The following is a 22882-nucleotide window of genomic DNA, read 5'->3' on the forward strand; positions in this document are numbered from 1 at the left end:
ATTTCAATTCAGTGGGTTAAGATGGCACCAAGAAATCTGAATTTGTACAGGGTCCCTGTGGTGGTTCTGACCAAAGCCGTTGGAGGGCTACACTGTGAGGGTTACTTCTTAGTTCTGGGGGGTCTGAACTCTTCCTCCTTGGAACTTGGGATTTCAAAAGAGGGCTACTGTGTGACGAGAGGAGGCAGCTTGGTATTAACCACACAACGCTCGCAAGTCCAGAAATAATCACTTTACTCCACGAAAAGACTAAACATTTACAAAAGAGGATCAAAAGAAGTTGCATTATTAGGACGGTTACACAAGAGTGTGCTGAACAAACAGCATCATAAAACGTCTCCGTACCAAGTCAGTACCATCCCGCAAAACCCTGGCGACCATCACACCAAGGTCGAAGCACTTAGTACCTGAAATCAACCCAGCGCGCGCTTGGTTCATCATTCGCCGGTAACTATATAAAACTCTGGCGTTTTTACAAATAGGAAGTTGTTGTCCGTGAACTTTGTAAAATTCTGGTAAAGGAGATAAAATATAAAAAGGATGACAGAGGTCAGCTGCCAGTCAACATGAATGTTAAATTTTTCTAAGATGCGTTAAGTTAGAACGATCCATCCAGGCAGCACGGTCTGATGACTCGAGAGCTCTCACTGTAGACGCTGCTACAGGAAGCAATCTGGCCACGGCATAATTTTATTTTACATATGTACAGATCACGTTACTGTATATACACATCAAGGAACTGCTCCGATCCTCACAGCTCCGTGGGAGTGCCTATTTTTTTTTTTTAGGCAGAAAGTTTTCCTCTGGCTTCTGGCTCACAGCCAGCAGCACGAGCAGCCATTTTTTCCCCCAAGAGTTTGCTGTTTCTGGGAAGTCAAGACTTTGTGGTTTTTCTCGTCAAATGTCGTGAAGGATTTGAACTGATAAATAACGTCTCTGGTCGAAACTTTCAAACATTAGCTACACTTTGGATTTCTGTGCTTCTACCAGACTGTACGACCCCTTCATGTTGGCTTTCCTGGCAAAGTAAACGATCATCCCGATGGCCGTTATGATAACGGAGGACACGCAGTAAAGCACCAGAAGTCCGGGAGAAAAATAGTCCTTGTCGTTTTCTCTTCCTGGAAAATAACAAAATTGGTGCAATTAATGTCTAGGACAAAGAGAAACTGTTTAACAATAATATTTACATGTTTTCACGGAACAGCTCATTCTCTAAAGAGAAGGGAAACAGAGCAAAGATAAGAGCCAAGAAGACCCCACATGCCTCTCTTCCTCTGAATCATGCAAACAGCCGTCTGGGAGCGGCTGTGGTCACGGTGGGTCAGAAAGGCAGCTGCTGACATCCACAAACCTGGAGTCAAATAGAGGCAGGTTCACTTGTAGAAGGGAAGGAAGGGTGCAAGCATTGCAGAGGACTGTTTGCTTTAGGAAATATAAATATTCAGTCAAGAATCAGGACTCTGATTCCCTACGAATGGACATGACTCATCAGTTGTCCAAGAAAGTCCTTGTACCATCTGGAGTATATATATATATATATATATATATATATATATATATATATATAACCCTATAGCCAACCGCTATATAATAAAATAGTAAGCAATAGAATTCTTGCCAACAGCTTTTTCGAAGATATACGGAAAACTTTATATTTTGTGTCTCTGACGTAGGGCATCTTAATATATATTATTCCTCTTCGCCATTTACGTCATCTCTTGATGAACTGAAGTTTTGGGGTGGTATCATATTTTGGCATAAATGTAACTTACTCAGAGAGTCACTCTCTGACCTGCATCTCCCTCAGCCTAAACTAGGAGCCCTAAGAGACTTTTATAAGCCACTGCGCCTTCCCTTTATAGCTTCTATCGCAGCTTGCAATGGAACATTTGATTGTATGATTATTTATTAAATTTGGTTTCCTCCTGCAGACGGTAAATTACCGATTTTCTTTTTTGGTCCACTGAACAGCAACTACCAGGCTCACCTGGTATAGTTGGCCCCCGATATATATTACTATTAAAATATATAGTAACATTTTAATAGTAATACATCTGTTTCTTTCTGCATCCTGTCATTTTGTCATTTAGTTGTAAGTTGGGTACAGAAGGTAACAGTATAAAAAAACCTAAATTAGCACCCTTTCTAATCTACTAAAGGTCACTGGACAGCTACACCACTATGTAATACCTTAACCTCACAAGGGCATCTGAAGAGGACAGTCAGGCATAGACTGGGGACACGTCTCTGCTTCTAGTTCTGATTGCACAGCGTCACATGACCTCACAAGTGTCAGGTCAGATGGCATGTGTTCAGGTGGCATTTATGTCGTCTCAGCCCTGAGAGAAATGAGTGACCTGCCTTTGGTGATGATCTCCGATCACCAGAGGTTACCCAGGTAGAAAAGAAGCGCTTAGGGTCAGGATGGGAAGTGAAGTTTTCAAATTATTAAGGTTAACGACCCTTCGCCCTGCACATCATGATGATCGCCTCGTTCTTCTCCTTGCCCTCGCTAGGGTAGCACTAATGAGTCAAAGAGGAGGGGTCATGTTTCAATGGGACGTCCACCGTCATAATGGTTGTTAGGCATCAACGTTGATGACATGTTGAGCAGTGGTATTTCTGCTCCTATTATTTTCTTTGAAGTTTAATCAGTATTTTTGCCTTCAGTTTTTCCCTTCAGGCCTCTCTTCAGGGAAACACAAACTTGCTGCTGAGTCAGTTCTCAAACATTAAAGAGCGATGTTCAAATACACTTTGCTACGAGCTGTATGCACACTGATGACCCAGAGGGCGCCCAACGATTGCTATCATTGCAACACATGCAAGCCAAAACAAAGCAGAGTTGATTTTAAAACGCAGCTAGATAAAAAAGGAGAAGTAGTTCGAAATACCCAGGAAAACGATAAGATTCTTATCTCCATCTGTTGGTATTTTAAACCATATTTAGTCTAGGGAAGCCTGAATTTCTTCTAGCTGAATGCCCAGTATGCTTGGATTGTTCACGTAAGTCATCAGTGAAAAATGGCAATATACAGTGTGTCCGTAAAGTCATGGTCAAAAGCACTTTTGACCGGTCACAAGAAAGCAACAAAAGACGATAGAAATGTGAAATCTGCACCAAATAAAAGGAAAACTCTCCCAGTTTCATACCTATTCAGTGCAGTTCGATGTGGGCTCACGCACAGATTTTTTAGGGCTCCTTAGGTAGCTATCCTGTATAGCCTCTACAGATTCATCATTGACTGATGGCCTACCAGAACGGGGTTTCTCCACCAAACTGCCAGTTTCCTTCAACTGCTTATCCCACCGAGGAATGTTATTCCTATGTGGTGGCGCTTCATTATAAATGCACTGATATTCATGTTGCACTTTGGTCACGGATTTGAATTTAGCGAGCCACAGAACACACTGAACTTTCCTCTGTACCATCCACATCTTGACTGGCATGGCCGTGGGCTGCTCCGCTGTATACACGGTGTTACATCATCATCTGCGCATGCGCACATGCTGACACATCATCCTACAGAAACTGGGAGGGTTTTCCTTTTATTTGGTGCAGATTTCACATTTCTATCATCTTTTGTTGCTTTCCTGTGACCGGTCAAAAGTACACCGTGACTTTACAAACACACTGTATATGTTACTAACTTAATAGTGTGTGACTGGAAAAGAGAAAGTAGGGCCACTCTGATATGTCTTTAAAGAGAATTGCTAACTAGAAACAGCATTACGAAAATGTGAGGAGTCTGATTTTCTGGGGCTGGACTTAAAGGTGGCGAGGGGGCGGGGACATCAAGAATGAAAAGAAGGTCCGGACTGCCTGCATTTTAACCTACTCATCACTGAGCTCTCAATCCAGACAGCATATCATGCCCAACCAACCTCATTGGACGCACTGATATCACACACGCGCGCGTACACACACACCCGAGTCATTCTGAGTGACATGATGCAAGGTAAATGTTCCATTCTTTGAACACATAGTAACTGCAATGGCCAGATCAACGCTTTTCAGGATAATCACTGCAGGCGGGTGGCTAAAAGCTTGACATGTCATCACGACATTGTCCCCTTCTTTAACATTTCTAGGTGGGTGTATTGATACTGTCGTGTTTCGGGGAGGTATTGTGAAGACAGAAAACGTAAGGGTCAGGCTTGCCATCTTGAAAATGTTGGCCAGATGCATGAAATTTTACCTGGTTTTCTGACCTGGGTTCAGATTCTCCGGACACTGACCTGTGGTTGCTAACTCAGACAGCCAGAGGGGCCCCAGGGAGCTGCGTTTGTCTGCAGTCCCGTTCACTCCACGGAGGGCTTCCCGTCCCGCAGTGGGAGCGCGTGAGCACGCGAGGAGTGGGAAGCTGACCAGGAAAGGCAGCTCTTCTGCCTGCACCAGTAATACCCACAGGTCTCGGCACTGTGCATCACAGAGGGGTTAGAAGGTTAGGGGTCCCCTGCAGCCTCTCCGTTGAGACCATGCCACTCCTCCCCCTCTCCATCAGAATCTGGTAGAACAGACAAGGGGCTAGAATTTTTTTTTTCTAAAATTGGAAATGGGGAGGCAGTCAGACTCCCGCATGGCATGCGCCTGACCAGGATCCACCCGGCACGCCCACCAGGGGGCGATGCTCTGCCCATCTGGGGCGTCGCTCTGTTGCAACCAGAGCCATTCTAGCGCCTGAGGCAGAGGCCATGGAGCCATCCTCAGCGCCCAGGCCAACTTTGCTCCAGTGGAGCCTTGGCTGCGGGAGGGGAAGAGAGAGACAGAGAGGAAGGAGAGGGGGAGGGGTGGAGAAGCAGATGGGCGCTTCTCCTGTGTGCCCTGGCCAGGAATCAAACCCGGGACTCCTGCACGCCAGCCCGACGCTCTACCACTGAGCCAGCCGGCCAGGGCCAGGGGCTAGAATTTTTAAGGAGGCGATTCTGTAGTCTAGAGATTCTTTTCTGCTGTTCTGCATCAAGACGGTCACGCCCGATTATTATCCTGAAAAGAGTCAACCCAGGAAAGATGCCATTGCTCTGTGCACAGAGAATAGCATTCTCTCCCGTTAGGAAGGAAACTGGGAGGGTAGGGACCCTCCTTTCTCTGGGCGCCCGTCCTACGTCTTTGGTTTTCTTGTCAACCCCCCCCCCCCCCAGGGGAAGGTTTCAAAAATATGTTTAAACACTTAGGAGATTACAAGACCGCAGAGACCAATGAAGAACTGTCAACTTTGGAAAAAGCAGACAAGAACTCCACACTCACCCATGATTCATGTCAACCTCCTGGCCACACCCCATAGGACGGAGCAGTTACACGTTGTTATTATTTTAGGAAACATGAAAGAATAACCGCAGTCGATGTGGAGCCACAGAAACAAGACCAAAGCTCTGACCTGTCACATCCAGCTTGATCCTTCTCAACTGCAAGCCGATCGCGTTTTTCGATTCGCACTCGTACACGCCCGCATCCTCTAGCTGGGCCTGCTGGATGGTGTACGCGCCTTCCACGGCCCTCAGCACCGTGTCTCCTGTCTTCTCCTTTTTCTTCAGGATAATCCACGTGTGGGGAACATTTCCACAAGTGCAGGAGATGGTGACAGTGTCCCCTTCCTTTACGTGCTCGGAAGGAGAAGCTGTAAGCCGTATGTCGTTGGAAGCAACTGTAAAGAGAATTCGAAAGGCACCTCTGAGCGGGTGAACTACAGACCGAGTCCTTCTCACACGCCCCTCACTCTAACCCCGCACCCAGCCTAGCCAGAATGACATGGGTTTAAAGAACATCTGCAGAATGCCTATGTAAAAAAATGAACCCGTTTTTGGTCGCATTGCCGTGTAACCAGAATGGTTTGTGCTTCCTTGAAGGACAAGGGCCCTTACAGGGTGGATCCCCTCAGATCAAGAAATCCGGCCCTGGCCGGTTGGCTCAGAGGTAGAGCGTTGGCCTGGCGTGCGGGGGACCCGGGTTCGATTCCCGGCCAGGGCACATAGGAGAAGCGCCCATTTGCTTCTCCACCCCCCTCCTTCCTCTCTGTCTCTCTCTTCCCCTCCTGCAGCCAAGGCTCCATTGGAGCAAAGATGGCCCGGGCGCTGGGGACGGCTCCTTGGCCTCTGCCCCAGGCGCTAGAGTGGCTCTGGTAGCGGCAGAGCGACGCCCCGGAGGGGCAGAGCATCGCCCCCTGGTGGGCAGAGCATTGCTCCTGGTGGGCATGCCGGGTGGATCCCGGTCAGGCGCATGCAGGAGTCTGTCTGACTGTCTCTCCCCGTTTCCAGCTTCAGAAAAATACAAAAAAAAAAAAAAAAAAGAAATCCAGCTGTGCAGATGGAGATGGCGTTCTTCCTGTCCTTAATAACCACAGCTACCGTTTACTAAGTGTCGGGCACTGGGCTGGGTCCCCGACTTACAACATTTCTATTAGGACGTAACCCCGGGAAAGAGGTACTCTAGCACCGTTTTGTAAGTGAGATTCCCCTTACATGTATCTATTTTTCTGACGTGATTGCAGATTTTTTCCTCAACCAGAGTGACACTACCATGACATCCATCCTCAGGGCTTCCTCTGAGGCTGTGCACTGCCCCTCCGAAGACCTTCCTTAGAATACAAATGATCATTGCGATGGGGTGACCAGGAAGCCACTAACACCTCAGTAGAAATAATACCCAGGAGTAAGAGAGGAATCAACACCGAGGGGTATGAGAGCCCCAGTGAAGAAACAGGCCTTGAACCCCAAAAGGGGAAGTATGGGGGGGAAACTCCCAATTGGCCGTTTCATGGTTTTGCCTAAGAACTGCCTGTGGCTGCAGCGTGTCAGCTGAAAGCGGCTTTGTTCTCGGTCTTGGCTCTGATCCTGGATAGAGGCCCCGGGTTTGACAGTTTCTTCCACTCAGCGTTTCTATGCCATCAAACTGGACCGGCAGACACGGTCGCTGCTGCGCATCTTAATATCAGCATTTACAAAAGGCCTAAGCGCCTCCTGGGCTTCTGAGCGCGTGCGAGCAGGCACCTGGTGAGATTACCACCGAGCGTCCAGTGCAGGTGGATACGGTGGCTGTAATCCGAAGGAATGTCCAGACACGTCTGCCTCTCTCCTTATTCTCCTCCCAGCACCGTGGTCACGGCCTCACAAGGGCAGCCGGAACCGCTGGCTCAGGTCCCGGGGCCGGCAGTCCACTTGAGGTTGAGAGAGTCGGAGGATAAGAGACTTGGCATGGTTCATGAGAAAGTACTATTCCGGGACTTGCATGCATAGGAAACATCATGAGCTCCTCAAAACCCTCGATACGTTTTTTTTTTGTTTTTTTTTTAGTAAATTTTTTTTTTTTTTTCATAGAGGACTTTGGATTCCTCTTGTTTGGGACTTTCTGTACTTCCTGCACTTGTGTGTCTATTTCCTTAACAGGTTAAGGAAGTTTTCTGTCATTATTTTTTCAAGTAGATTTTCAATTTCTTGCTCTCTCTCTCCTCCTTCTGGCACCCCCATGATGCAATTGTTGGTGTGCTTGAAGTCATCCCAGAGGCTCTGTACACTTTTTATTGAGGGAGAGGGGAGGTTCTTAGCAGTTAGTTACCAACAAGGGAGCTCCCATAAGACTGCTGATTTCTCAACAGAAATCTTTTAGGCTGGAAGGGAGTGGAACAAAATATTCAAAGTGATGAAAAGCAAGGACCTACAACCAAGATGACTCCATCCTTTTGAACCGAAGGACAGATAAAGAACTTCTGAGACAAGAATAAACTAAAGAGGCCCACCACCACCAAACTAGTATTACAAGCCATGGTAAAGTGTCTTCTTCTTCAAGAAGAAAAAGTGCTAAATAATAATAACAATAATATGGCAATAAATACATTTCCATCAATAATTATTTTAAATGCAAGTGGTTTATCTGTTTCAATCAAAAGATAGATGGTGACCGAATGGATAACAAAATCAGACCACCCTTCCATATGCTGTCGACAAGAGACTCACTTCAGATGGAGAGCCACACACACAGACTGAACGTAAAGGAATAGAAAAAGATATTTCATGAAAATGGTAACAGACAAAAGTTTGGGTAGCAGTACTTCTACCAGACAAAATGGAGTTTAAAACAAAGGCTGTAACAAAAGACCAAGAAGGACCCAGCAATTCCACTTTTTGGTAATTATCCAAAGAAACAAAAACAAAACAAAACACTAAATTGTAAAGACATATACATTCATATGTTTACTGGGGCATTATTTACAATAGTCATGGTATGGAAGCAGTGTGAATGCCCATCAGTAGATGAGTGGATAAAGAAGAAGTGGTGCATATACACGATGGAATATTACTCGTCCATGAAAAAGAACAAAAATCTTGCCATCTGCAGTCACATGGATGGACCTGGAGGGTATTGTGCTAAGTGAGATAAGTCAGAGAGAGAAAGACAAATGCCGGGTGATTTCAGCTATAGGTGACTCTCAAAACCGAAATAAACAAATAAGCCAAACAGAAACAGAGTCAGTAGTGACAGAGAACATTTCGATGGTCGTCAGATGGGGGAGGGGAGAGGTGGGGGGCTGGCTGAAAGTATAGATTGGTAGTCGCAGACTATTTACAGGGATGTCAAGTCCAGCATAAGGAGTATGACCGATAATATTGTCATAACAATAGATGGTGTCAGATGGGTACTGGATGTATCGAGGTGCTCAGCTCATAAATTATGTAAATGTCTATTCACGGGGTTAGACATTTGAAACTAAGATAATATTGCACATCCACTGCCACTTAAATGTTTTAAACATATTTTTAAAAAGGAGGACTTCGTTCAAAACCAGCAACACAGCCAAAATAATATTAGGAGTAGGATTAATCGCACTCTGCTCACCTTGAACGATTACTCTGACTTCTTCTCTGCTAATTCCAGCCCGGTTACTCGCTTCACACACGTACACGCCAGAATCTTCCACTTTGGCAGAAAGTAAGGTGAGCGTTGTGTTCTCGGAAAGAAGCTGTAGATGCCCGTTGCCCAGCCGCCTGCTCCACCGGATTCTGGGGGCTGGAAGGCCGTCGCTAGAGCATGTCATATTCACGGACCCACCTTCCTTCAGGGTGGGGGAGGGGCTGACTGAGATGGTGGTGTTTCCGGGGGCAGCTGAGAAGGCAGGGACACTTGTTAGCTTGACCCAGCTCATGCCCTGAGTTCCAAAGAGCTTTAATCATGTCACCAGACTGGAGCTATACACTCAGGGGATTAGAGCCGTTTCTAAACCTTGATAACTTTACCAAAGGAGGTTTCTGTCTTCCTTTACTTTAGCGGAGTCCGAATTGTGGACAGAAAAAGCGAACACATATTACATATTTTCTAATGGACGTGAGGTTGGTGGAAACTCTCGCTACCAACAGTGGACGAGCAGCGGTAGCGTATATTGACATTTACGGTATGTTGAACATGACCGCAAATTACTTGAATCTCCTGCGAAAAGGTGGAGTCTGTGTTGCTACCCCTGGGAACCGGGCTGCCTGTGAGCTCACTTTGAAGGGGGTGACAGGGAGGAAGGGACACTATGGGACTGCCTGGCCTGAGCCTTAAGAGGCGGCTTTCATCACCACCCTCTCGAAACAGTGCACTCTGCTGATTGACCTGGGCCACCGCCCTTCAGGGGGAGACAGCATATGGGGAGAGGGAGGCCCAGGTATCCCAGAGAAGGCCCCCGACGTGTAGGTGAGGCCGTCTGGGACCAGCCGTCCCCCACTGAGCTGCCAGCTGACTTGCACGAGGGAGCTCACCTCAGACCACACTGAGCAGACCAGCTGCCCCTGTGACCCTTCCCGAACTGCCAACTCCTAGCATAGTAGGCTTATACATGGTTCTTGTTTTATGTGTTGTTATAACCGTCATTTTGACGTTTCTTTTCAGTTTTATTCTGCGCAGGTATTGCTAACTCTCAGTCTCATTGTGAACCGTGGCCCGCGACAGAGAAACCCCCGTTGAATCATGGCTACATCAATCACACTTACTGTTCACATGCAGCGTCTGTGTACTCTGCCTCTGTTTGGGTTCAAGTTCCATCCCGCCAATATGTAACTTAGCCCGACAAACAAGCACGCTGCCGGTGTCTTCAGCGGTGGGGACGAAGGTCGTTTCCAGACTCCCCGTCTCCAGGGACTGATTTTCCCTGTCCTCCAGAAAGTTCTTCCTCGCCATGATACGTCCCCCCTTCAACAGCTCGACCTGCAGGCGGTCTAAGGGGTACACGTTGGAAATGTTGCAGCTCACTGTGGCCGGCTCGCCGTTCACCAACACGCCGCCCATCTCGATCTCTGGGTCCCTAGGGAATGCTGCAAAGATCAAGAGAAAGTGACGTTTATATGGGACAGTCACAGGAAACCAGAACTGATCTCTACTGAACCCAAAGGTCTCAAGTGACAGTTTTCAATCCCTTAGGATTGAATGAGCACTCGTATGTAAATAATGACATTCAGTATAAATATTCATGATATTAGATATATATATATATTAACGCTGGAAACAAAAAAAGTAGTAAATGAAGTCATCGCGTAATAAATACACTTCATTTTTTCTTCTTAGGGATATAAATCCCGCTGACAGCCATGAACGGACTTTTCAAAGGACATGTGAGCTTTCACCCGCCTTGTTTAGTAACTGCATGTTTTAAACGTTTACCATGATGTATTGAGTATTTATTTTGTGCTGGTCCGTTAATATATCTCAGTCTTCAAAACAGGCTGATAAAATGGGTATTATTTCACTCATTTTTACAGCTAGGAAAACTTACAGAAAACTTGTTTTATAGCTAGGGAAGTCTACAAAGCTCACAGGGGCCAAGAGACTTCCTCAAGCATCACGTCTGGGCAGCCGTTGAGCTGAGCTCAGAACTTGTATTTCTCTGAGTTCCGAGCTCAAACTTGGCCTCTCCGAGCCGGGCAGGCTCTCCGGATCAGTGAAGACCCACAAGGCAGTGCTCGGTTTCAACACTTGTGTTTCCGGTGGCCAAGTGTAGGCGGCAGGGTTTAAATATTTCTCAGACAATACTTGGTAGTTAAGAAAAAAAAAAAAACCCGTTAGATTTCTGTTCTAAATAATATTTATCCTGCATCTTATCCAAATCAATAAAAATAAGACTACCCTAGTTACCAAGAGCAAGAGCAGGGCTAACGACGTTTTGTCTGTCTTCTTCCCCCTTAAGGGAAGGGTTGTTAACGTGATACACCCTCCTTGTTTACTTAGTGCAAGGAGACCTCACCCGCTGGTTCACATTTCCGGTGGCAGGCCCTGGACTCTGGGTGACACGACGACACACTAAAACACACTTCTTCTTTTGAGAGAGTCAAATCCCTTCCCAGGTAGACTCTGCTCTAGATCTCCCTGTGACCTAGGGGCACAGATCCCGAGGGGGGCACACCAGTTTGGGCGGGTTTTCCAGTAGAAAATCTCTACACGATGTTCTCTTGAATTCTGCCAAATAAGACATGAGAACCCTCTCAAAACAAAAAACTTTGCAGTCACTTTGCATATGGGGTCCCTTGCCCATTAAAACCGAGGACCCCGGCACTGTCGCCATCACAGAGATTTGAGGGTGTAAAGGGTTCCCATTACGGTGACGAGAACAGCAAGGAAAAGCGCAGTGTATGTGTGCAGTTCCGGGAACATCACTCAGCCTCCGGTGCTCCCTGCTGCTGCCCCCGCCCGCCCCCTCTGACCACATCAACTCCCTGTCTTCCTTTCTGGCTCTCTCCTGCTCCCTGCTGACTCTGTTTCCCCAACCTGCCTATCAGCTTTCCTTTTTTTTTTTTTTCACTTTTCTGAAGCTGGAAACGGGGAGAGACAGTCAGACAGACTCCCGCATGCGCCCGACCGGGATCCACCCGGCACGCCCACCATGGGGCGACGCTCTGCCCATCAGGGGGCGATGCTCTGCCCATCCTGGGCGTCGCCATATTGCGACCAGAGCCACTCTAGCGCCTGGGGCAGAGGCCACAGAGCCATCCCCAGTGCCCGGGCCATCTTTGCTCCAATGGAGCCTTGGCTGCGGGAGGGGAAGAGAGAGACAGAGAGGAAAGTGCGGCAGAGGGGTGGAGAAGCAAATGGGCGCCTCTCCTGTGTGCCCTGGCCAGGAATCGAACCCGGGTCCTCCGCACGCTAGGCCGACGCTCTACCGCTGAGCCAACCGGCCAGGGCCAGCTTTCCAAATATGCCTTCGAGACAGTAGGCTCGGGGCTCACCCCCAGTTCTAACTCTGAGCAGCACCGACCCCTCCCCCTGCTCACCATCACCTCAAACACCCCCCCCACACCCAGAGGGGATGGGCGTAGTGAGCACGCGCAGTGTTCCCACGCAGGACGCGGTGCTGACAAGACACAAGGACCTCCGATGCTGTGTACGTATCTCACCCGTACGTAAGATTTAGGCCAAGTGAGTTGCATCGGAAATTCTGGATTTCAAGATTTAAGAACCATTGCCAATGCTGAATTCCCTCTCTAAACACACGGATCACAGGGTATATCACAGACGCGCATCATGTTTCTTCCAATGGAAATGAAAACAAAAACAAAAAGAGGAAACGGTTCTGAAGACCACTTACAGTAGAGATCCACCTTCACTTCCTTTTCCAGCTTCTTACGCCCACAGGTCACGGCACACAGGTAAGCACGTCCGTTCTCAAAACTCACAGGGCTCAGGGTCAGCGTGGACGTGTTCCCCTCCGTCCACACCTTCCCGCTCAGGGGGCTGTGTGTCTGGGTCCTCCACGAGAAAGACAGGGGGGACTCACAGCCCTTCACCCCACAGGTCAAAACAACTGCGTCGCCGATCTGAGCAGCAATCTGGGGTCCGGGGGAGACCTCAACCGTAAACAGTTTTTCTGGTGGGAGGGGGACAAGACAAAAGGAAGAGAAAATTATTTTCTTTCACCTCATTCCAATATATGGTCTTTTTGCTTGTTTGATTTCCTTAAAGTTAACATTTGTGCCAAGGAAAAGCTATTCCTTTCTGCCTTGGGACCACCAGGAGTGAGACCACATCTTGTGAGAATGAACCCACAGTAGTCCATTGATTCAGTCATTGAACAGGATGAATGTGGGTAAACATCTATCAAGACAGAGGGCCGCATCTTTTCATAACAATAATTCAGTCTCTGCTCAAATATAGTGTGTCGAGTCCCTGTAACAGTGGACAAACAGCTCAAATAATTTAAGAGCTTCCAGCGTATTCAGCATTCAGCATTGTGTCAACCACTTTACATATATTGTCTCATCTAATCCTCACAACAACTTCATGAACTGTTGCTGTTAATTCTCCTCCTCCTCCCCTCCCCCACCCCCTTTCCCTCCCCCCTCCCCTCCCTCTCCCCCTCTCCCTCTCCCTTTCCCTCTCCCCTTCTCCTTCTCCTCCTCCTCCTCCTCCTCCTCCTTCTCCTCCTCCTCCTCCTCCTTCTCCTCCTCCTCCTCCTCCTTCTCCTCCTCCTCCTCCTCCTTCTCCTCCTCCTTCTCCTCCTCCTTCTCCTCTTCTCCTTCTTCTTCTTTTCCCTGAGGAAATTTAGGCTCAGAAACGATAAAGAACTTGATCCATCTTGCAAGGGGCAAAAATTAAGGCTTAAAGCCAGGTGGATCTGATTCAGGATCCCAGCTTTTCAGCTGCTTGAACAACGAAATCCAGCCACCCTCGGGTGCAGATAAAACAGACCTCTGAGAGGTACTGAATGAAGCTGCAAAAGCCACAGAAGGACGTCCTCCAATCAGATACAACACCCAGCACCCACCACGGGCCAGCGCTGAGTGCTTCCGTGCGGGCAATGCCAAGTGGCCCCGCTGGAAGTCACGCTGAAAGCAAAGTCCAAGTCCAAGCATGAAAGGGACACATAAGCCACCTCCTAAACTTTGACGCAAAATAAAAAATCCTTTACAGCGAACTCGGGGACTGGGAACCGAGACGGGAGGGCAAACCTCTAAGACTCCACAGTTTCCAGGAAAGTGCCTTGGCTGCGAGCTGTCCCCTGCTGGGCACAAGCTATCCCTGCTGGGCACACTGCCATCCAGGGAGAAAGGGAACTGGAAACCTCCACTCTGGTCCCCTGAGGAAACCGGAAGTGTCCCGCAACTCCGAAACTGACAGCTCCTTCAGGACGATGCCCAGAGTTTATGAATTTCTTATATGCTGGCGTGAGAATGGGGAACTTTAAAAACAGCCACTTCCTGTCTGTGAACAAGTCTCAGATGGTTGGTTGTTGTGTTTTTTTTTACACAGTGGCTGCGATTGTTACCAAGAGAATTTGTTGCCCCTGCGAGGAGTGCCTAGTAGGTTCACCCAAAGGTACTATACTTTGAAAGTTCAGTTCTCCCTTGAGGACTTCAGGTTGTTAGTACCTTGTAATGCAAAGAACAAAACAAGCCGTCCTAACCCCAGATGTGTTTCCCTCTCACTGAAAATAGGACGCAGCTTATCGTGGGGTGGAGTTTTCCAGGACCAGGATGGGGTGACCAGCGCTTTGCACCTCGGTTCCTGGGCTATGTATCTTTCCTGGCCTCCCAGGATGGCTCATCCACCACCCAACCGAGTTCACCTACTGATGGTGAGTTTGGATTTTACTCTTTAACCATCCGAGTTTAAACCTCACGTTTTCATATTCGGAAAATAGAGTTGTCCATCTTTTTTTGGGGGGGGGGTATTTTTCTGCAGCTAGAAACGGGGAGAGACAGTCAGACAGACTCCCGCATGCACCCGACCGGGATCCACCCAGCACGCCCACCAGGGGCGACACTCTGCCGCGACCAGAGCCACTCTAGCGCCTGGGGCAGAGGCCAAGGAGCCATCCCCAGCGCCCGGGCCATCTTTGCTCCAATGGAGCCTTGGCTGCAGGAGGGGAAGAGAGAGACAGAGAGGAAGGAGGGGGGAGGGGTGGAGAAGCAGATGGGCGCTTCTCCTGTGTGCCCTGGCCGGGAATCGAACCCGGGTCCCCCGCACACCAGGCCGATGCTCTACAGCTGAGCCAACCGGCCAGGGCAGAGTTGCCCACCTTTGCAATTCATTCACCCGACAGTTACGGAGCGCCTGCTATGCGGCCGGCGCTCGACCTGTTCGGAGTGTAAGAGGCATTTATCTTCCTGCTGAAGCGCATGACAGTGAGATGGGACAGCGCTAAAACCCCAGGGAGCGCTTTTGGCAAGGAAGCTGCCTCGCTTTTGCTCAGATCCCAGCGACACGTCTTTGTCCTCCTTTTGCACGTTCGACTTACCTTGAACAATTAACTCCACCTGTGTTCTTTCTCTCCCCACCGCATTAACGGCTTCACACACATAAATTCCCGAGTCTTCCGTCCTCATAGCAATTAGCGTGAGGGTGGCATTCCCGGAGAGGGGCTGCAGGTGGCCGCTGTCTAGTTGCTTGCTCCAGAAAATGCGCGGAGCTGGCAGGCCTTTGCCGGAACACGTCATGGTCACGGAGCCACCTTCTCGCAGCCTTGTGGAGGGGCTCACAGAGATGACGGTGTTCTTGGGAGAGACTGAAAAGACCGGGCATGACATTAGCCATTGCGAAGCGCCATCTTGATCCAACGGGGAGAGTGTATTTCTCCCACAGACTGCGTTCATGTGAGCCCACGAATTTGACAAACTTCCCGTGTCAGACCCAAAGAAAGGACTAGTCGATCCCAGTTTCTGACTAATTTGATGGGGTTCATTTTTTTTTTTATTTTATTTTTTTGATGTTTGGTGTCTTCAGCTGGCCACAGATAGTCAGATATTTAAAAAGACCCTTAAAATGTGATTCCATTTCCCAGGAAAGGTGGGAGCCCCATCCCGGCATCCTTGCCAAGTGGTCACCAGAGTCATCTTCAGCACTCAGGGCGTGAGGCATCCCACCACCTTACAAAACAGTCTGGCAGATTTCCAGACAGCTCTCGTTATTAGAACATCTTCCCCCTGCTGAGCTGAAATCATCATCTTTTTAACTAAGTTTTACGCGTTGGTCATAATTCAGCCCCCTGCCGTCACAGAATGAATCAAATCCCTTTCCCACATGACTGTCTCTCAAGTAATTATAGCTCTCTTTTCCAAGTTTTGTATTCTCCAGGGGAAAATATCCCCTTAGCTTGACTATTCTTTTCAAAATATTGATAAAAATCTCTCCATCTCATTCTCTTTCAAACATGCTCTTGTTGGCAATAACCCTTTCGGGTGTGATGTCCGGAGCAGAACACAGCATTTTAGTCTAAAGCAGAGCACAGTGAGGCCACTCCTACCCAGTTCTGGGACCAAGGGGCCGCCTACAAATCCCAGGCAGCCTCCAGAGTGGGGGGGGGGGGCCCCTCTCCCACCCAGTCACCCAGTGCACACGTGTGCTCGTAGAGAAAACATCCTCACCTCGTCAGATCTGATCTCTCTCCCTTGATATTTCAAGTCATCGCGTAAGAGTGACAAACATGATTTAAAAATGGCACCGTCTGAGCCCATTTCCTACTTCTCAATCAGGGGGTATTATTCTTATTACTCCCCTTTGATAGACTGGGGAATAGAGCGGTTAAGTGAGCCAGGTTCACACAGTCAATGGAGCCAGAACGGAAGCTCCAGTCTTGCGAACCCAAACCCAGCGCTCTCTTCATTGGCGTCGACAGGTGTGGCGTTCCCGGTGAATAAACACGGAGCGAGCCAAGTCTCCCCTTGACGTTAGCCGCTAAGGGTATTGCCCTAGATACACCCGAGACTCCACCCCCACAGAGACAGGACCGCGCCACCCACGCACTTACTGTAGACCTGCAGGTGTTCCGTCGTCTCCCTCTGTCGGAGCTCGGCGTTAATCTCCTCGTCGTGTAGCTGAGCTCGGCAAACCAGGGCTTTCCCGATATCCTCACGGGTGGGCGTGAAGGTCACTTCCACGCTCTTGGTTTCCAGGGACTTCTTCTCCATAGGATCCGGAAAGTCCTGATTTTTCAAGAGCTGCTGGCCCTTCAGCAAGTCGACCTCCAGCCTTTCAGCTGGGTAGATGTCAGGGACCGAACACGTGGCTGTGACCGGCTTGCCCACCTCCAGGAGGCCGCTGAAGCGAATCTCGGGGTCCCTAGGGAAAGCTGCGAAGGGCAAACGAACACAGGTGAGCGAGTTTCTGGCTCGTGTCGCGTAAGGTCCCGCAGTGAGTCAATGCGACACAGGCCGAAGCTGATGTTTTTGTTAATGCAGACTTGAGTCATTGTTCAAGTAGCCTTTCGTGATTTGGGTGGGTTCACGCATCAGAGACAGTCACCTTTTAGCCAATGCTGTAGTCTGATCCTGCGTGTACTGAGGTTTGTACGTTATTGGAATAAGAGAAAGGAGAAGAAATTAAGGTGTATTAAATACTCCTATGTGCCCATCCCGGTGCCATTTAACATCAATGATTTTATTTTAGCCTCACCATAACCCCAAGAGGTACAGACCACACTTCACAGATACGAAAACGTAGACCTCCGTGCATTTGCATAACCCGCCCAAAGTCACCCCGCTAATAAATGTTAAGTCTGGGGTTCAAACGCAAGGTTTCTATTATTCTGTACTGCTACTAGAGGTTTATATTCTGTGACATCACCTTCTCTTACATGAATCAGGGCGAGTATACTCTCCATTTTACAGATTAGGAACTGGAGGCTCAAAGGGTACCTGCAAAGGACAGTGATCGGGAAAGGCGTGCTGAGCAGTGAGTGAGAGAGCCACGTTAATAACTGAGTGCCTTCTGCAGATGGAGCCCCGGGCGGGAACTGGTCCACGAGACAGGCACGCGTGTGCCGTCTTTATCTGCGCGGGCCTGCCTCCAGCAGTGCCGGACCCAGCACTCCGCCGGCACCTCTCCGCGTTCAGGGGGCGCGCTGCCTCCCTGCCGAGGGCTTCCTTCTCATTTCAGACCTTCGTGATGGGAACGCCTTGACTGGATTCAAGACTCGGTGTCACAATAACACAAAGGTCTCAACTCTGAAGCCTACGACAGTCGAATGCGGAATGAAGGCAGGAAGGAGTGTGCAACATAGAGACCGGGCAGACTTCAAGGAAAAACTTCAGGCAAGATAATTAAAGCCAGACGGGTCTTCCTTTCGCCTCTTGTGAATCTCCAGCTCTTTGGTGCTTGTGAGCAGAGAGGCAAAGGCCCTTGGGAATCTCTTAGGTGAGAGAAACACAGTCCTTTTTCATTTCCCCACCAGTAATTTCTGCCCCGCCTGTTCCGTGAGAACTACGCCGGCAATCCACGCAGTGGGCTGCCAGGTAATATGAGAACTTGCTGGTTTTCTCTGTGGCCACATAAGGGGGCCTCTCACGGAGCTGGGGGGGGGGGGGGGCGCACGCACACAGACGGCGCTGCCCGGCCAGTGTAATTGAAAGCAGCCGGCCAGGCGCAGTGTGCTGAGAAGCATTAGCAACTCACAGGGCGGGCGCGCTGAGGGCTCCGAGTCACGGGCCAGGCGGAGCTCCGCCCCGCGGCTGCAGGAGGGAAGCCGCCTCGTTATTAAATAACCGCGCGACCTCTCCGTGAAGAGAGGACTGTAAAGCACTGCAGCTTTTTTGTTGCCCTTGTTTAGTTTTGTTCTGTTTTGTTCTCCTGCCCGAGTGCCCGTCGGCCAGCAAAGGCGAGTGATTTATTTCAGGTTCTCTCTCCCGGGCCTCCCGCGCTCACTTTGTCTGCCGGGTTGAGACGAGACTGGGATGTGTATGTTGGTGGAATGGTAAACTAGGGCTATTCATTCACACTCACGAGGCAAAGCCGATTCATTATACAGACACCCTTGAGGTTGGGCTGCTGAGCATGAAGGATTAATGACACCGTCTCCACCACCACCACCACCAACAACAACAGACTCTTTCTTACACTGCTCTCTCCCAGAACCAAGTGGACAAAGTCTATACAGATATTACTCTCGTGTCTAAGAAGACATTCGTATGGCCAACACTATACATCTCTGCTTAAACTGATTCTAAGCACCCAGTTGCATAAGACGAACTAAGTGGAAAATCCCTGGTGGATGCAGGTCATGAATCATGTAGCTAACACACAAGGGTATGTATGTGCAAAGGGAAATGTTTGAAAAAGAAAAGAAAGAAAACTTGAGAGATCTTTCTTTCAGGGCTCAGAAAAGAAGAGCCCAGGGCGGCTGAGTCTCACCCAAGTCACCGTGTCTGGCAGAGTTGGAACCAGAAGCTGAGATTGGGGTTGTGGGTCGGAAGCCAGAGACTCCGCTGCCTCTCACTTCCCGGGTGCAGTAAGTCCTCTAGGCAAGAGTCTAGACCTGGGCAATTATTTTAAATGCTGTGTTTAGAAACCGATGGGAAAGCAGTCCGGAGAGGACACCGGAAGGTTCTCTGGGTACTCACAGTAGATGTGCACCTCGATCCTCTTCTCCGCCTTCTCCACCTTCTCGGACCTGCACGTGGCCGTGCACAGGTAGGAGTGCTCGTTCTCGAAACTGACAGGGTCCATGGTCAGCGTGGACGAGGTCCCCTCGCTCCGCACCCTCCCGTTCAGCGGGCTGTCCGTCAGGGTCCTCCAGGAGAAGGCGGGGGACTCGCAGCCCCTGGTGCTGCAGGTCAGCGAGACCGAGGAGCCGATCTGAGCCACCACGCGGTCCTCCGGGACCATCTCCAGTTTAAACGCTAGACCTGGGGAGGCAGGAACGAGAGAGGCCGCGTCACACGGGCCAGTGTAGCGTCCTCCTCGCCTCTGTTCCGGTCTAACGTCCTCCCGCCACCCGATCTGGCCTCCCTCTTTCCTGCACGGCTTCCAGCTCCCTGCCAAGGCAGCCAACAGCGCTGGCGTCCCTGCCGGGGAAGGTGTGGAAGTGACCTGCACTCAGCGAGCTCTCGGTCCCCACCTGGAAGCCCGTCCGTCAGGCCTGTTTGGTTATTTGCTAAGTTGGATCTCGTTATCAAGCGCAGGAAATGAAAAGAGACCTCGCTGGAGACAGAATCCAAACGCTCATTTGACATGGGACAGGGGGAAGTTCCCCCCAAAAACATCAGTTTGCAGCTCCAGCCATGCCAAATAGTCAGTAGCACATCAAAAGTCAGGTGAAATGAAACGTCCTCACTGTTTGAGAACCTCGGCCCCTCTCTCCACCACCCCCTACCCCGCCCCCAAGAACTGACGGAGCCAAAGTCAGGGCTAAAACGGAACGCCAGCGTTGGGAGCAGATGGAGGAGCGGGACTTACAAGCTGCAAACGCCGTCCAAAGTATGCTGGAGGCCGCCAAGGTCCCGACCATCTTCCCGGGCGTTTTCAGTGGCCGCCGGTGATGAGAAACCCTTCCTGGTGTCCTTCCTGGTGTCCTCCTGTCCCACCTGGACTGGACGTGCCTGGGGAGAGTCTCGGGCTTCTGAACCAGGGAGGCTCAGTGAGGAGTGAAATGGAAAGTCTGTTCTTTATAAAGGGTCTCGGTGCAGAGGCGGAGGGAAATCCCTTCAGGGGAAACCCGGGGCAGAGCCAGAGAAAAAAAGTTGAACTGACAGCCGGCCAAGTCCAGCATTAACCCCTTCCGTGGCTCTCAGCCTGGCAACTGCTCTTTCTCTTTCTCTCTCTCTCTCTCTCTCTCTCTCTCTCTCTCTCTGCCTCGGAGAAAAGACACACTGTCAAGGTCATGATAGGAGGGCTCCAACTGATTTTCATTCCAAAGGGATATATCTTCACAAGAAAGATAGGAGGTCAGGCTCACTGCAGAAGGAGGCTCTTTCTGAGTCCAGGGGGCCGGGGGTGGGGGTGGGGCGGGAGCAAGAGAGAGAAGAGTAAATTTATCCAGGGGTTTTTTTTTTCTTCTTCTTCTTCTTCTTCTTTTTCCCAATTGATTTTGGAGAGTGGGGGAGGGGAGAGAGAAACAGTGATTCGTTGTTCCACTTATTCATACATTTGTTGCTTGATTCTTGTCTGTGTCCTGACCAGAGATCAAACCCGCAACCTTGGCGTCTCAGGGCAACGTTCTCTAACCTACTGAGCTGCCCGGCCAGGGCCTGTGCTGCAGTTTTTGAAGTCGCTAAATAAGCACTATGTCATGTGAACCGAGTTTTCTCCATGAGGAAGAGAGAGGGTTGCCGTTCTAAAGCAGAGGCTGAAAGGCTCCTCTTGGGGGAAAAAAGAAAAGAAAAAGCTTCTATCTTTTTGATGAGTTAATTTTTCAGAGGGCGACCTCATCATTCTTAGTTTTATCATTTTTGTTTATAAAAATAGTTTTGTTGTGTTCTTTTCTTTTTTTTTTTTTTTTGTTTTGTTACCACAAACATCAACTTTCTAAAATAATTTCCTTGAGTGTGAAGGAAAGGAACACTACCAAAACAAGAGAAATCATATATATTTTTTCTCTCTCTCTTTTAGTTCAGAAAAGTGACCAACCCTCGGGCTCACTTGCTGAGTGAATCTCTTGCAGAGTCAGATGCAAACGCAGGGAGTTCATCTGAAGTAGTTAATCTCTTGGACTGTGAGATTTCACCGCAAACATAGTTAAAACATGAAAAATAACTTGTTTTTGTCCTACGGGAGGTGACGATGACCAGTTTTATGTTCTTTCTCCTCCTGCCCCCGCCCTCCCCTCCCACGAGTGAAATGAGGCTGTTTGGAAATGTCTGTCTCAGCCTTGCCTTCACACAGCTCGCGTCTTTGCAAAATGCTCGCCCGTCAGAAAGAAACCGGAATGGCCACTTCCCCGCGTGACACGCGTGCACGTCCACCTTCCCCTTCGGTCAGACCGTCAGTTCCTCTTACGGTGGGACCAGTTCTCGTTCACCGTCGAATCTGCCTCTGCCTTCCCAGCGCAGAGTGCAGGGGTTTGCCCTTAGCGGATACAAAAACAAACAGACAAACAAACAAACAAACAAAGAGTGCCGTAATAAATATTACCCATGAAAATGTGGAAAAGAAACTTACAAAGCTAAGAGTGCTATGTAAATACTGCACAGGGGCCCTGGCCGGTTGGCTCAGCGGTAGAGCGTCGGCCTGGCGTGCGGGGGACCTGGGTTCGATTCCCGGCCAGGGCACATAGGAGAAGCGCCCATTTGCTTCTCCACCCCCCCTCCTTCCTCTCTGTCTCTCTCTTCCCCTCCCGCAGCCAAGGCTCCATTGGAGCAAAGATGGCCCCGGCGCTGGGGATGGCTCCTTGGCCTCTGCCCCAGGTGCTAGAGTGGCTCTGGTCGTGGCAGAGCGACGCCCCGGAGGGGCAGAGCATCCCCCCTGGTGGGCAAAGCATCGCCCCTGGTGGGCATGCCGGGTGGATCCCGGTCGGGCGCATGCGGGGGTCTGTCTGACTGTCTCTCCCCGTTTCCAGCTTCAGAAAAATACAAAAATATATATATATAATAAAATAAATAAATAAATACTGCACAGGGAAAATATTGGATTCTACCAGAAACCCCCGAAGCTCACAGCCCACCGGGGATGTGTGCCCACGGACGGCACCGGGCTGTGTGACGGAGTGGCCGGCATGGAGGCTGGGAGACGACACCTGTCACCCCGTGACTGGGGAGGTTTCTGGGCCTCCTCGTGGATACCGAGGAGGCACCCACTGAGGGGCAGGGAGAGAAGAAGATGTGGGAGGACCTGTGAGAGGGCTGGAGTGACTGTAAGTGTGACTTCACCCACCACGCGTCTCAGAGTCAGGCAGAGAAGTGGCCTCAGGCAGGCCGCCGGCAAACAAGAAACCTGGAGGTCCTGGACAGTGTTGGCGTCACGGGAGAAGACGATCAGAACCATTCGTGGTGATGGTTTAGATCTCTCGGGAGATCTAAAGCAGATGGTGAGGTTTTACCCCATTTCTCTGAGGTGCAAGGACAGGTGACCAATGGGATCCCCCAAAGACCAAGTCCCGGTTAATTACTTTTCAGTCCTAAGTGCGGATATCATGGGTATCGTTCCGAGTTTGGAACAGTGGGGAAATGCCTAAGCTATTGAGCTAGTTCATCGTGGTTTCAGCAAAATATT

The 22882-nt window shown here is 49.7% G+C and overlaps 1 protein-coding gene across 1 annotated transcript; it reads right to left on the reverse strand.

Annotated features, from left to right (window-relative positions):
* Window positions 1-217: 217 nt before the first annotated feature.
* On the reverse strand, window positions 218-20387 carry VCAM1 (vascular cell adhesion molecule 1). The gene is made up of 9 exons (XM_066352914.1): window positions 20132-20387; window positions 19297-19581; window positions 16710-17030; window positions 15201-15467; window positions 12552-12830; window positions 9967-10287; window positions 8834-9100; window positions 5382-5648; window positions 218-1121 (listed from the first exon to the last, which is right to left on the reverse strand). Exons 1-9 carry the CDS (start codon window positions 20181-20183, stop codon window positions 961-963), a joined length of 2220 nt encoding a protein of 739 aa, XP_066209011.1. The 5' UTR covers window positions 20184-20387; the 3' UTR covers window positions 218-960.
* Window positions 20388-22882: the final 2495 nt, after the last annotated feature.

Source organism: Saccopteryx leptura, chromosome 11 (assembly GCF_036850995.1).
Source record: "Saccopteryx leptura isolate mSacLep1 chromosome 11, mSacLep1_pri_phased_curated, whole genome shotgun sequence".
Lineage (NCBI taxonomy): Eukaryota > Metazoa > Chordata > Mammalia > Chiroptera > Emballonuridae > Saccopteryx > Saccopteryx leptura.